Here is a 15,259-nt window from a genome sequence, read left to right as displayed (position 1 = left end):
CGCCGGGGGTGCGGGGGGGGTCTCCACCCCGCCGCCGCCGCCGCCAGCGGGCTTGGCGCAGGGCTGCGGATGCTGCGCGAGCCGTTCACCCTTTCCAGTTGCTGGCGGCGGGTCGCGTGGGTCGCGGCAGCCAGGCGGGCGCAAGGGGGACGGAGGAGGGGAGGAGCCGGAGCCGGAGGGGAAGGAGGGGGCCCGTCGGCCCCGCCCCCGCCCCGCCCCCCCGCGGCCGGAGCCCGGGCTGCAGCCGGGCGCCCCGGAGCCTGCGAGCCCGCGAGCCAGCGAGCGGCGGCCGCGGCCTCCCCTTCTCGCGGGTGACCCCGGCGTCCCGGCCCGCGGCCCCGCGAATCCAGGGGCCTGCGCCCCCCGGGGCAGGCATGCATCATGGCCACGCTGGCTTGCCGGGTGCAGTTCTTGGACGACACGGACCCTTTCAACAGCACCAACTTCCCCGAGCCCAGCCGGCCGCCGCTGTTCACGTTCCGCGAGGACCTCGCGCTCGGCACCCAGCTGGCCGGGGTCCACCGGCTGCTGCGGGCGCCTCACAAGGTACGGCCCAGCGGGGGCGGGCTGGGCCCCCTGGACGCAGCCCCTGCTGCGGGGCGCGCCGGGGTAGGGGCGCCGCGGACAAGCGGGGCTGGGCGCGGCCAGGGGACAAGCGCCCAAGGGCAGACCTCCCCTCTTCCCGTTAGGCAGAGGGGTTGAGGCACCCGCCGGCTGAGGTGGGAGTCTCCAGGTCTGCGAGGAGGACAGTCCCGCGTTCCGGCCCAGAGAGAGGGCGGGCGGGGCCGAACAGGTGCCGCGCCGGCCGGAGGCGGGATGGAGAAGGTTCCCCGCGCGGCGCCGTTAGCTCTGCGGGGTGGGCGGGGTGGGGCTCGAACGCCGGCAGTCGGTCCCCGCACCCGGACCGGCGCGCGGAAAGAACCCGGGCCAGGGGGGCTCAGGTCCCTTGGAGGAGAGCCCTCATTGACGCCCGGGACAAAACCTCTTAGGCCTCGGGGGCCGCTGGGGGCGGCCGCGCCACCCTTGCGACAAAGCACGCTTCCCGGGGACACCTCTCTCTCCTCCTCAGGGGGCACCGCGGGGGACGCCGCCCGCGCGCTGCGATAGAGCTCGGGAGCAGCCCCTTTTCTTAGAAGAAGCAGGTGGCCTTGGGAACCTTGGAGGAGCAGTCGCTGTGGGAGGAGGGGCGGGGGCGCGGAGGGGCGGCGCGCGCACAAAGCCTGAGCCTCGAAGCCCGAAATGTGTGTCCCCTGGGAAGAATGGCTTCTCAGTCCACCCGATAGAGTTTTTTCTTTCTTCTTCTTCTTCTTTTTTTTTTAACCCTTTGCAGGACAGGCGTCTTGCAAAGAGTGTGTACCAAAGGGCTGGGCATTGAAAGCTAACCCTTTAGTTACCCAGGAGAACACTTCCTCTCTCTTAAAGTGACTGCACCTTGAGGAATTCCTTCCCTGGTACAGCTTTTTGCTTAGCAAAGCTTGTAGATTTATTCTTTGAGGATCAACATTGATAAATATTTGGAAGAGATAACCCTTGATGCCCAAAAGAACACAATTGATTTAAAAACATTCTTTAGATTTCTGTATGATGTTAACCTGCCTTGGAAGTAGAGAGGGAGTTTGATGTGGAAACCGGTGAACTTTGGCAGTGGTGTCTATTAGTAGTAGGTGCTTCCCCCCACCCCGCTACTTAATGAGTAACCCGTTTTCAGGAATGAGGAATGAGGCAGTTCTGTCTCCTGCTCTTTGTGTTGGTGCAGGATGGAGACAGTCACTGCTCCTGGGAACCTCTCTGGCCATAAAAGTAGGTTGGATTGGGAGGTGGGGGGAACAGAATGATGTATTGTGGATTCAGCTTATCATGATCATTTTTGTGAGTTATTTGGTTCTTCTCAGTTAGTGGATTCAGTTAAAAGTTTTCGAAGGGCTTCTTCAGCATCATGGTTATTTCATTCATTATGGTCTCTGATTACAGTGATCTTTTGTTGAAACCACAGAAGACCCATAATTGTGGCCCTGTGACCTTGAAGTGGTTTCCTTGGATTTCAAACCCTATATACGCGGGCTGAACTTTCAAACTGGAAGCTGAAGTACATTTTTATGTTTCCGTGGAATAGCCCCATAGGCTTGATCCAGTGTTCCTAGTCTGGTAGGCAGTCCTGACGCTCCAGCATTGCACTCCCCCCTCCCCCGCCCCCGCCAAAGCCGCAACACAGCAGTTGCACTGGCTCACAGAACTTTCTGAGATGGCCCTTGTGTAAGAAACAGAACCAAAAGATGTCCCACAGAGACCGTTGATCCCTTGTCTTGGGGGCCAGCCAGCCTCAGTCTCAGAGTCTTTTGCCTGAAGACCCCTACAGTATAATTAGACGTTTGACATTATTTTTCACGTCTTGAGCTGACTGAGTGGCTGATTCCATGAACCAGCGTTCTATAAAGCAAAATTCAGGGATTCATGTGCCTAGGCGCTCATTTAGATTTTAAAAATGCTGGTTAATTTCCAGCAGGGAATCTGCTGGATTGGATGATCCATCTGTGATAGAAAGAGCTAATGAGTTTTGAGCACTTGGTATGTAGGTGTGTGCTCTCCCAGGGGTGTCAGTGCAGGCTCTCACTTAATGTAACTTAAAACAGCTCTGCAAAGTGCAGACTTTTACTATCCCTATTTTACAGATGAGGAAACTGAGGCAGACAGCGATTACATAACTTAGTTTCTCTGCTAGTCGTAGGGAGCCGAGATTCAAACCAGGTCTCTGTGACTCGAGCCTCCATTGCTGTTCTGCTCCCTGGTCCAGCTGTGTGGCTGTGGGCAGAAGCCGCACCTCCTCTGGCTTCCGTTCCATTAACTGGGGGAGCTCACCAAATCACTTTCCTATGCCAGGTACTTTTTGGCCTGGGGCAGGTGAATGTTAACAGCATGAGTAAGAGCCTTGAAACAGAATTCCTGGCCTGGTAGAGTTCACAGTCAGAGGCGGAAACAAATAGTTACCAACCCTGCTGTGACTTAGCTAACAGTGAGGGGGTGGGCATGCTGCTACCCCAGGCCACTGTTGTGGGTATGGCTTCCAGGTCATATGCGGCCCGGCCTGGCAGAGGAGGAGTTCCTGAGGCAGGGGGCATCCTGGGTGGTGGAAAGAGGGAAGAAGCATGACTGTGATGCAGGCTGACAGTCTCAGCCATCCTTGCTTGAATTAGATAGAACACAGAGAAAAGCGTGCAGAGCCTAAGTGAGTAGCTGGATGAACTTTCTCTAAGTGGACGCACCTGTGTAACCAGCGCGGGGACGGCCCCTGCAGAGGGTCCTAATTTGTAAAGCTCCCCTAGGGGGTCTCCTGTACCGGGAAACTTTGAACTGGTTAACCTCTCAGGCCCTTCCCAGCCCAAACTTGAGTCCATGCATCTTTTCTTACTTAGCCTAATGATACATGTGTTAGTTTATCTCATGTCTGCTGATTCCGTCAGAAGTAAGGTGTTCATTGAAACCATTGTCTTGGACAAAAACAACGTATTGTGCTTTAATGCTTTACCTTTTTTTTTTTTTCAAACTGTGAGACTGAAAAAGAAAAACACAACTTTTATAGGAACCCCAAGAGGATGATTAAATACATGATTAGACTGATAACAAAAAGGCCAAAACAAGTGTGTATTCTCACTGTGGAGACGTTCATTTTGGTGTTTATATGGTGTTTTCCTGGACTCAGTGAGGCTTTTTGTTTTCAAGTGCTACGTAAACAGGTGTTCTTTTCTGGTTTAGTATTTTCAGAAGAAAAATAATCGTAATTATAGGACTTGTACTTTAGAAAAAGCTGCAGTAGAATTAATAGAACCATAGACCTTTCAAAGCTTAAATGTATTTGGATTGATGGATGCTAAAAGTTAAGGAGGTAAGGATTCTTATTTTTTTTTTATAGACAACACTGGAATTGTAGAATCTTTTTACAAAAAAAGTGGTAAGGAGCTTGCGTGTCAAAATGGCAATTATGACCTAGTAATTTAATTCAGGAAATGTTCTGTGGTTGCTGCAGACTAGAGAGTGGAGGAATACTAGCTACCAGGTCCTAGCCACTTGCCTGGGCCAAGCACCGTCCTGGACACACGTTCTCTCGTGGGTCAGGCACTTGTACCCCTGAGTCTCACAGCAGAAGAGGCCCGGAGCAGAAAACAGCCAGCTGGCCATGTGAATGGGAAGTTCCAGAGTTGGCATTTGGCCCCTGTCTGAGCTCTTCACAACTCTGCTTTTGTGTCTTGAGTGTCCTCCTTCCAGGCAGCCCACCCGCGTTCCAGAGTTCCATCCTCTCACTGGCTTGGCCTTGACTGTGCCCTGTTCATTCCTCTCCCATTAGCCCTATCTGTGTGGTTGCCTTGCTGCCTCGGCCATCACCCCTGTGAAGCAGCCGATTGTCACGAGAGGGTTAGAACCTTGGTCTTCCAAGTGTGGGCAGGGCATCACCTGGACTTTCATTAGAAATGTGCTCTCAGGCCTCCCCAGACCTGCTGAATCAGAATGTGCATTGTCTCAGGATGCCTTGGTGATTCCTGTGCGTGCTGCAGTCTGAGCAGCGTGGATTCGAGGTCCTTTAGGTCAGACTCCGAGTACGGGCCTCGGGGGCTTCTCACTGTCTCCTTTGTTCACAGATAACTTCCTTGAGGGTGAAGACCTGGCTGCCCAGTTCTCCAGGGTTCTCCTGGAAGCTGAGTAGTGCTAAGACGGAGTGCACGAAGTTGATTGATGGGCGTTAGTTTTAGAACACAAATCCACTGGTATTATTACTCTAATGAATTTCCACCTTAATCCTCTTAGGGGACACATCTGTTTGCTACATTACATTAAGATTTTTTAAAGATGAGATCATTAGTAAAGTTGGCAAGTGTGTTGTGTCACACAGCCTCTTAGGACAAAACTGTTCAAGAATGTTGTATGAACAGCTAAGAGCATCTCCATGCAGGCTGAGTTGAATCTGACTCTACCGTAATTAGCTCAGTTGGTTGGAGCCGCGCTATTGAGATCAGGATCATGGGATTGAACCCTTTATGGGTCAGTTGGCTTTGCTTCATGCATGGCCACAGACTGCATGGGTAACCCAGCCAGACGTCCAGCAGGTGTTGTCACGGCTCCCTGCAAGGGTCTGGGTTGGGACGGCCTGGTAAAAATCTTTGAGGGCAAAGGGCTAACATATAATGAGCTTGCGCTGGGCACTGTATTAGGGCCTTGGGGGGATAACTTTATTTATCCTCATAACAATTCCAGCAGACAGTGGTATCCCCAGTTAATAGATGAGGAGACTGAGGCACAGAGAGGTTAGGCAGGTTATCTAAGGTCACACTGCTTTTAAGTGAAGGAGCTAGGATTTAAGGTCAGATCTTTTTTTACTCCAAAGCCTGTAGCCAACTGTGTCCCATTATTAGAAAACCAACATAGCACGTGCTTTCTGTGCCGGGGGAGGGGCTGACTGCATGGCCGTTACGCGCGGCTGCCTGTCACAGGCCGTGACTTAAACGGCTGTGCCTCTTGTCCTCAGAGGCCAACCTGCGTCCCTTTGGAAAACAGCAGGACCGCCTTTGCCCTCCTTCTCTGGACTCTGAGGCCAACTCGGGAGCACCCCTCCCCCAGCCTCCTCCCCCCCTCTGTGGTTTACTTCTCTCTAAAGGTGAAACTTCTGAACACTTGGACACCTTTCTGTCCTCAGAGGGAAGACAGTCACCACTCCTGGCAACGTCCACACTGTGTCACCTGCAGGTGATGCCCTGTTGCCTGTGGCCAGCTCAGGAATAGCCCTGATTTAAACCTGGCTTTCTAATCGACATAGCTGGTTCCACATCTGTGGGGCATTTCCAGTCTTGGGTTTGTCAGCATCTGCTCCTTTACAGAGACAATCAGGCTGCTTTTGGTTTTGTTTTGTTGTTTGAGTTATTGGGATGTGTTTGTGTGCCTTGTTCTGAACCAAGTGAGAAAGAAAGGGGGAAGTTAGGTTACAGTGAATGTTAAGCCTCACCACAGGGATGTGTGATCAGCAAAATCCAGATTGTGGGAAACTATAGTTCCTCCCACAAATAAATTGCAAAGGAAAAAAAAAAGGTGGAAGGAAACATAAGGTTAAAAGAGATTTAAGAAATATATCAACTAAGGGCAATGGGTTGCTCTAGCTGAATACTGATTCAAACACATTGTAAATAAATATTTGAGATCATTGGGCAAACTTGAATAGGGACTTTTGCAAAATTATTAAAGTTAAATTAAGAAAAAATAAAACAATGAAATTAGTAAAGATATTTAACAGTAAGATTATTCAAGTATAGTAGTATTATGGTTATGCTTAAAGAAAAGTTTGTATCTTTCAGAGATTCACACTGAGATTTTCACAGATGAAAATATACACTGTTTGGAATTTGTTTCAAAATAATCTTGGATGAGGGGCAAGTAGGTGGTGAGTGTGTAGATGGAACAAGACAGACCATGAGTTAAAACTGGATTTATGGATATATGGGGAGTCTTTATACTATTTTCTATACTTCTGCCTATGTTGAACTTTTTTTTTTTTAATGAAGGAGCTGAAAAAAATTAGGTTATGAGTTCTAATGTTCCCTTTGGGACCAGAGTCCTTTCATAAGTGTGACTGGTGTCGTGAGTGTGTTCACTAAGGCTGAGATGGCCAGTCATTAGCAAATTTTTTGTAGCGCCTCCAATGATACTTTCCTTCCCACCCGGCATACCTGCTCTCCAAGGATCTTTGAGAAACAAACATAGGACATCAGTCTTTTAACGTTCAGCCTGTCTTTCTAGGCTCAGTCATTTCCGATGACGAAGTCGGCAATCTGTTACAGAAACTGTCAGTTTAGTAAAGAAGTGTTAGGGTAGAGATATTATACATGGAACTTCAGTAGATGCACCTAAATCTTTGTCATTAAACTGAGACAGTGCTAAGGCTGTCATGAATGATATCAATACAAAAGTACTTGGTTTCCTAATGGCTCTTGGAGGCTACATGGCCAACACCAGGGTCTTGCCCCATTCCCAATGAGCCAGCTCTGCCTGCATCTTCATTACACCTCAAGAGAGCATTTTGGAATGCAGTAAGCGCAGTGACGTTGTAATGCATATGAACATGTAAGATTGTATGCTTTGGCACTCTTAGCATTACGGGGAACTTCTGATTTCTATGGGCAGATTAACCTATTTGTGGATTAGCTACTGGGGAGGGGGAAGATAGCTCATTAAAAAAAATTGTTACCGCATATCAGCAAAATTATCTACATACCCAGAAGTTTATCTATTTTTAGACCCATGTAGTGATGAACAGAATCTGCATTGTATCTCTTTGCAACTGGAAACTTACCTTTTCTTCCTTATTTACTGTGGAACCTAGAAATCAAAATGTTGGACTCTAAGGGAAAATGTTTAGAACTTAGTGTTAGAAAAACAAAATCTCAAAATCGTTGAAGATGTTGAAAAAAAGGGAACATGTTGCAGAACTTGCAATCCAGTATACTCCCAGGTTTGGCCAGAAGGACACAGGAAAATTAGTTTGTGGGTCACCTCATCAAATCTTTTTAGCATTCTTGGAAAGAGGAAAACCCAGAAGACTTTTTTTGTTCTTGATAAGGCTACTGGAACTCGGCAGGCACTGGTATCACAGCAGGGAGTGAAATGCCAGGGTCTTAGCCAGAGCGCCCAGGACAAGCCAAAGTTCTCAGAATAGAAGGTAACTGATGCATCCTCTGACTGGTTCATCAGATCCCAAGAGTGGCTTGGGGTTCACAGCAGATGCGCTGATGAGCAAACACTCCTGAGTGGCCAGGCACCGACGGGCGCGCTCAGCACAGATTGGAGACGGAGCCGTGGGTCCTCAGTGGGGACAGCAGGCAAGAGGCTCGATCTGGCTCAACACACAGCCCTGCAGCCATTCACCGGGCTGCCCAACACTGGCCACAGTATTGACTAAAAATGTTTATACCAGTGACATTTTATACCCCTTTAGTGCAAGTTCTATTTTGTCTGTGATTTGAGGTCACCAGTTCCAGCCTGCCCCTCGTTATGATGATTAAGCCAGAGTTGATGGTGACATTCCTCACAACTCACGAAAGCATGAGTGTGTAGTCATACTGGGGTTGCGACAATGGATTTAAAGGATGCTTCCTCCCCACTCCTACCTGTAGTTTTATTAAATGAAAGCAAAATTTAATATTAAGTGTGCTACACCCTGGAAACCTAGCTTTCAACACTTATGACCATTGTGAAGGGACTTCTGTCTGGTCCTCTGATTTCATCACGCAGGCTGCACGCAGCTGGAGAGGTGCCGGGGCCGGATCCCCTGGGAAGCAGCTGACCAAGGACTGGAGGCTGGGATGCCAAGTTGCAGGGAATGTGAGGGGCTCAGAGCGCAATCCCCAGTGCCTCCCCGACTTCACATTGTGTCCATAGCCTCGAGGGGGTGTTTCTGTTTCTGGGTTCCCTGCTCCCTTTTCTAGCAGTGTGTTCATGTGCTAAGATTCACTGTAGTTTACAGCAAGTCCCCTTTTTTTTTTTAAAATTGAAGTTTAGTTAGTTTACAACGTTGTGTTAGTCTCTGATGTACAGCATGGTGATTCAGTTATACATACACCTACATGTATATATATATATATATATTTATTCTTTTTCATATTCCTTTTCATTATAGGCTATTACAAGATACTGAATATCATTCCCTGTGCTCTACAGTAGGACCTTGTTGTTTATCTATTTTATATGTAGTAGCTAGCATCTCAAATCCAGAACTCTGATTTTATCTCTCCTACTCCTTTCCCCTCTTTGGTAGCCGTAAGTTTGTTTTCTATGTCTGTGAGTCCATTTCTGTTTTGTAAATAAGTTTATTTGTGTCATTTCTTTAGATTCCACATATCAGTGATATCATATGGTATTTGTTTTTGTCTGACTCACCTCCCTTAGTATTATAATCTCTAGGTCCATTCATGTTGCTCTAAGTGGCATTATTTCTTCCATTTTTATGGCTGAGTAGTATTCCATTGTATAAATGTACCACAACTTCCTTATCCAGTCATCTGTTGATGGAGATTAAGGTTGCTTCCATGTCTTGGCTATTGTCAGTAGTGCAGTTTACAGCGAGTCTTGATGGAATCGGGTGGAGGTTCCCTCCTTGCCTTGGAACATGGGCATTAATAGGAAAAAAGAAAAAAGTTAGAGAGGACTGGGTGGGGTTCATTCAGTGAAGGAACAGCCTAGGAACCGGGCCTGTGTGATTGGCTAAAAAGATCACGTCACTCCTCTGCTCCAAACCTCCCTCTGGCCCCCTGCCATTCAGGGCAGCTGCAAAGTCCTCAGGTGGCTAGCCCACTGCTCCATGAGGGCAGGGTGGGTTGCTTGGTTGGTTTGATGGTCTGTTTGGTTTACTGACGTAACCCTGAAGCCTAGAACAGTGTCTGGCACATAGTGTGCGTAAAGTAAATAGTTGTTGAATGAATGAGTGATCACGCAGTTTCGAGGTGGAGGGAAGTAAGAGGGGTCTCCTCACCCAAGCTGTCTCCAGGCAGAAGCCCCTTCTGCAAAGCCTCTGGTCAAACATGTTCGAGCCTCTTCTTCAGGTGTGGTAATGAGCAGTTGCCTCCCTCCCTTTGAGGGTGGCCTTTTCCCCATTTTTGAACTTTATTTGTCCCTGATCTTCCTGGAAAGGTGGTTCCTCATACCCCCACAAATGGGGATGGAGGTGGGTCTGGACAGTTCATTGGTTGACTGTGCCCAAGATGGAAATAGGATGAGTAAGCCAGAAGAACCATGAACCTGGGGCTTGGTAAGTGAAGTGACCTATGACCTGTGACCTGCAGGTAGTGCCAAGAGACAGTGGCAGGAAGTTTGTATCAAACCAGTGACTTTTCCCAGTGGTAGCAGAAGTCAAAAGGTGCTTTCTTTTCACGTTTGAGGTGAGTCATGTGGATTGTTTTTATTACTCAAATCGTGTATATTGGTATGTAAATGTCTGGTACCCTCAGGCATCTTCACACTTGCAGTTCTGTTTAACTGTGGACTTAAACTGTGTGTGAAGTCAGGGAGATGCTACTGGGGAGGGGTTATGACTAACAAAGTCAGATTCAGTGAGAGAAAGGCCAGGAGGCAAGGAGTCTACCCTTAAGCAACAAACAGAGCATCGGTTCCCATCACAGCATGAGCACGTGTGCCAATCTGGAGACTACAGAAAAGCACACTGAAGAAATAGAAATCAGTTTTCTTACCACCCAGAGGGAGCTGCTCTTAACACTTTTGTGTCTTACCAGAATTTTAATATCTATGCGCATTAAAATATAACATTATATCTGAATACTTTCCCAAGTCATTCAGTATTCTTGGAGCATGTCATTTTTAATGACAGCAGGGTAAGCCAGTCTGTGCATGTCCCATGTCCCGTGGCCCATGTAAGCATTGCTCCCATGCTCTGTGAGGGAAAGGGCTCTGTCTTCTTCAGTGCTTTCTGTCCTGTGCTTGGTACTTAATACATCTTCATTAAATGAATGAGTGAATGAGTGAACCATCAAATGTCTAGGCAGTTGCCAATTAAAACTGCAGATAATGCTGTTTTATATATATATACTTGCAGAAGAAGCAGTCTTGTGCTCGTATTGGATTACTTCTTAAGGTGAATTCCTTCAGGCTTAGTTGCTGAGTAGAAGGGTAAATAATTCATCTTCAGTGGGACCCGTTTCCCCCATCTTAAGCATTGGCGATGGTGGGGAAGATGGTCCCTAAGGCCCTGTGGGTGAAGAGCTGGGCCGAGATGTGAAGCCCAGATCCAGTGCGACCTCCTCCTCGCACAGGCAGCTGGCGTCATGGCCGAGAGTGACATTTGAATGCTGAGAATGCGACCAAGCGGTACTCAGAGAAGATTGTTAAAACCCTGAATAAATTATGTGTTTGTCTCTCATTGCCTCTCCCTATTTTGAGGGACAAAATCATGACTATACTCTGTCAGTGCTAAAGTTAGAACTATTACATTTCATGCATGCAAGTAACAGTATTACATTAGTAAGACAAAGCTGCATCTCGTTAGTTGTTAATGCCTTGAGGAAACAGAGGTGCTGTATTTTGTGGGTAGTGTAGACCCTACCTCTTTCTAGAGACTTGGCAACAGACACAAATGATAAAAGTGATTGGTTTTGACCCCGTGACCCTACTTACAAGAGTTATTTGAAGAGGTAAATAAAAATGATAAAAGTACTATATGCATAAAGACATTTGAAGATTGTCTTAGTAACGAAAAGCTAAAAAACTCAATGTCCACCGATAAGGGAGGTGTCAAGTATGTTATGGTTCATTATGGATAGACTGTTGGGTTGTTGTTGAAATAGCTGATACCTTACTTAGCTCAGGCTGCTGTAACAAAATGCCACAGACGGGGGGGCTTAAAAACAGACATTTATTTCTCATAGCTCTGGAGGCTGGGATGTCCAGGATGAAGGTGCTAGCAGATTTGGTTCTGGGTGAAGCCCTGCTGTCTGGCTTGCAGATGGCCACGTCCTTGCTGTGACCTAACATGGCAGAGAGAGGGAACTCTGGAGTCTCTGCCTTCTCTTATAAGGGCGCTAATCCCTTCGTGGGGGTCCTACCCTCATGACCTCATTTGAACTTTATTTCCTCTCAAAGGCTCCACCTCTTAATACCATCACATTGGGGGTTAGGGCCTCAACATACGAGTTTCGGGGAGACACATTCAGTTCATAACAATCTATATGAGTCATAAAATTGTACATCTGGAGGCGTAGATCAGAAATGTCAAAAATGGAAGGAGTGACTTCCTTCCAGTCCTGTTCACCAGGCCCCGTCTGTACCTCATTCATTAGAAACACCGTCAGAACTGCTTGTCACCCATCCAGTCCCCTCCTTTTCATTCCTGAGTCGTCTGGGCTCTCATTTGGACTCCTGGTAACCGTGCTCTGATGCACCCCCAAAACCTACTTCCCCAGCCTCCTCCTTCTTCCCTCTGGGGGCTCCCCATTGTTTAAGGATACAATCACAAGCCGTCCCAAGGACACCCAGGACTCTCTGGGACCTGGCCTCTTGTGGGCCCCTTCCACGTCCTCCCCACTGGCCTTCCCCCCGTGCCCCTCCTGAGCGCAGGCTATGCTAATATGCTCGCAGTTCCTCTAAGAGGCTGCCCTGCGTGGTTGTTCCAGCTCTTCCCTCCACCGGGACTGCCCTTCCAGCCCTCCAGCCTGGGGTGAGGTGTGTCTGAGGGTCACCTCTGCTGGCCTTTCCCGGCCCTCCCCCAGGCCTGTGCAAGCTGTGCTCCAAGCCCCCCACCCCAGGACACTCTGGTTCTAATTTCCTTCCACGTCACCATCTCCCCACCACCTGTAAACCCTCAGTAGCAGGAAGTGCATTTTAAACCCCCTTGCAGTTCAGAGTTCCTAGGACAGTGCCTGATACACAGGAAAGCCAAACAAATAAGTTTTGAATTTTTGAAGGTATGTACTGAACACAGTGCAGTATATATATTTATATACATGATGATTGGAACAACAGGGTGGACTCCAGCCTTCAGGAACCGAGATCCTCAAACTCCTGTTGGATTCCCTGATCTGTAAACATGATTTGCATGTTACCATTTCCCTCACAAACTGCGGGTGAGTGAGGTATATCCGGCTCTTCAGAGTAGCAAAACCTTGTTTACTGGCCTCTTCCACACTGGGTCCACGCTGGGTCCTCAGACGGGTGGACGAGAGGAGGCCCACCGCCTGTCAGTGTCATTCCCTGTCACGTCTGGAGGGGCGGGCACACGCCCCGGGGCCCTCCTGGGTCGGGGTAGTGCGATCTGCTCCCCGGGGCCCAGCTGGAGGCCTGCAGTACAAGGTGGGGAAGCACTGCCCCGGCCCCACTTTGCAGGTTGTTCCCGAGCCTTCCACAAGCCTCATTTATTCTTCCTGCCCTTGCCGAGCGTGGAGGGGGCGAGGGGCTTTGTGAGCTTGTGTGGGAGGCAGGGGTGGCCATGGCCGCGGTGCATTGTGGGAAATTCCGAGAGGAGGGCGGACCTGGGACACTGGAGTGGTGCCCACAGAGTCCAGCCTCTCTTCTTTCCACCAGTGAGATCCAGCCCTTGGCCAACCTGCAAGGCTCAGGGAAGATTTTATTTCAAGCAATGGCACTCACCTTAGAGAGACATATTACCCCTTTGCTGTATCAGATCATAGCCTCAGGCTGCAGGAGCGCTCAGGCTGGCTCCTGATTGCAGCTTCTATAAATCACCAGGCCTCTGGCTTCTGCAGGACCTGGTAGTTCCTGAGTGACTAGTGTCTGGGTGACCAGTGCCTGGAGGTGGGAGAGGCTGTCCAGCCTTCCTGGGGTCCTCCTTCAAGTTCAACAGCACCATGTGTCTGGGGGCAGGGAAAGGAGAGTTGTTGGGCACCCTATCCAGAACAATAGTCTAGAATATGAGTGGTTTTTTGTTCCCAGAACTGGATGCATTTTTGTGGACGGTGATTCATCACCGAATATGCCAGTAACTGAACCACGGCGTGTCTGTGCAGTTCACAAGGCCCTGGGACGTAGGTTTGCCTGGCTGATCCTCACACAGCCCTGAAGGAGGGGGAGATGGGGCACTTAGGCCCCATCTCCAAGTTGAAAAAACTGAAATCACTGTTGGTTTCATGACTGATGTGCGGGAACAGACCCTCGGAGGTGGCAGGGCTGGAACTCAGGTACACATCTTCTGACCTCAGCCCCAGCCATCTCCCATGAGGACTCCCTGCCTCAGTCTGTCAGAGATGAGTGTGAGGAACATACATTGACATCCAGGGTAGTTTGTAGAGTGAACACAACCGGGGTAATTTCAGCTGAGTTCATAGACATCACAGGCAACCACTTGGTGGTTATTTTTGTGCAAGCTGGGCAGCAGGCTCTGCTAAGTGGGAAGCTTTACTTCTATCGATGCCTCCGATCCCAGGGCATGATAAGTATCTACCTTATTGTCATGATTCGTTGGAGAAATAAGTCATAAACGTAACAAAAAGTGAAGTAACCTCCAAGAGCAGTGTGTGACTCATTTCTAAGGGTGATATAGGCAGCCTGGGCTGTAGAAATGTCAGAAGTGGGAGAAATCCACGTGGACTGCACAGTCTAAAAGGCCTCCTGCAGAGAGCGGGCTGGGGTGTATGTGGATGATAGGAAAGGGGAAGGTGGTCCATGCAGGTGAGAGCAGATGGGACAGGAGGAGGGGATCAGGTGCGGATGGTTCTGGGCGAGTGGGATTGGCCTCCCAGAAGAGGGTGACCCACAGCTGTAGGCCACAGGCTGGGCTGGTGCAAACCGTGAGCAACAAAAGTGATTCAGAAGTTACTTCTGTTCCATGCAGTGGAGACATAAAGGAAAAAGAAGGGAAGAGGAGAGAAGAACAGAAATTTGGGAAGGAAATGACTGTAGAGAAAAGCCGTGGGAAGGAGAAATGGGGAGAAGAGGAAAGGAGGGGGGGTAGGTAGTCACTGCAAAGCCATCTATGACGATTGTGTGAGGGGAGGGAGAGCCGTTGGGGACAAGCCTGAGGATGGGCCTGGCTTCGGCCCAGCAGGCAAGGTCGCCCGCAGCCCGTGGTCCTGGTCACTGCTGATGTCTGGTGAGCTGAGGTGTGAGGCCATCAGGGATTAAGAGGTGATCCTTTCCAGGGGCTCTCCCTCCGCCCTCTCTTGTATGGGGTGTCTGCTCAGTGGCAGACTCTGTTAGGGCCAGCACAGCGACCAAAATAAGTGAGACCAAGGGTCAACGAGATGGCGTGGGCCCTGGCTCGGCCACTCTGTGCCGTCCACATTCCCTCTCCTAAAACCTTTAAACAGTAGCGTCCACCTTGCGGGGCTGTCATGAATGAAACCAAAAAAGGGTTCCACTTTGCATGTCACCGGGATCTGCCACTTGGCTTCCGTGGCCTCTGGTTCCCAGGACTCCCTCTCCCCTGCCCCACCTGCCACTGCAGAGACACAGCAGCTTCTGCCCGATCTGTCTCCCTGCGCCCATGTGCCGGCCCTCCTTCCTGACCGGGGAGGGGGAGGATCCCTTCTTCTGGCCCGGGGGCAGGTGCCTTTCCACTGGACCTGCAACCCATACTTCCCTCTGGGATCCGCCCTTTAGCCTTCAGATGCGCTAATGCCACATTCATCCAGAAATCTCCTCCCTGGCCCCTAGATCCGGCCCATTCTTGTACCTTCATGTCTCCTCCCCTTTTGAGCATCTTAGACCTTGTCTAAGCCCCGCTGCCCCACTCACTGTCCCTGCTGCTCTGTCCAGCTCCCTC

The 15,259-nt window shown here is 49.6% G+C and overlaps 1 protein-coding gene across 4 annotated transcripts in view; it reads left to right on the top strand.

The window, feature by feature from the left end:
* The first annotated feature begins 249 nt into the window (after positions 1–249).
* The window catches only part of FHOD3 (formin homology 2 domain containing 3), a 402,137-nt gene continuing 387,127 nt past the window's right edge, over positions 250–15,259 (top strand). For 2 of the 4 annotated variants that reach the window (XM_072948976.1, XM_072948975.1), the window contains exon 1: positions 250–546. In XM_072948976.1, the coding sequence (XP_072805077.1) occupies positions 382–546 (165 nt within the window). In that variant the 5' untranslated portion in view covers positions 250–381. The remainder of the gene's footprint in view (positions 547–15,259) is intronic. The other 2 variants (XM_072948981.1, XM_072948977.1) reach the window with 1 other exon arrangement.

The sequence above is a fragment of the Vicugna pacos genome, chromosome 24, assembly GCF_048564905.1.
Source record: "Vicugna pacos chromosome 24, VicPac4, whole genome shotgun sequence".
Classification (NCBI taxonomy): domain Eukaryota; kingdom Metazoa; phylum Chordata; class Mammalia; order Artiodactyla; family Camelidae; genus Vicugna; species Vicugna pacos.
This window is presented reverse-complemented; position numbering and strand designations above follow the sequence as displayed.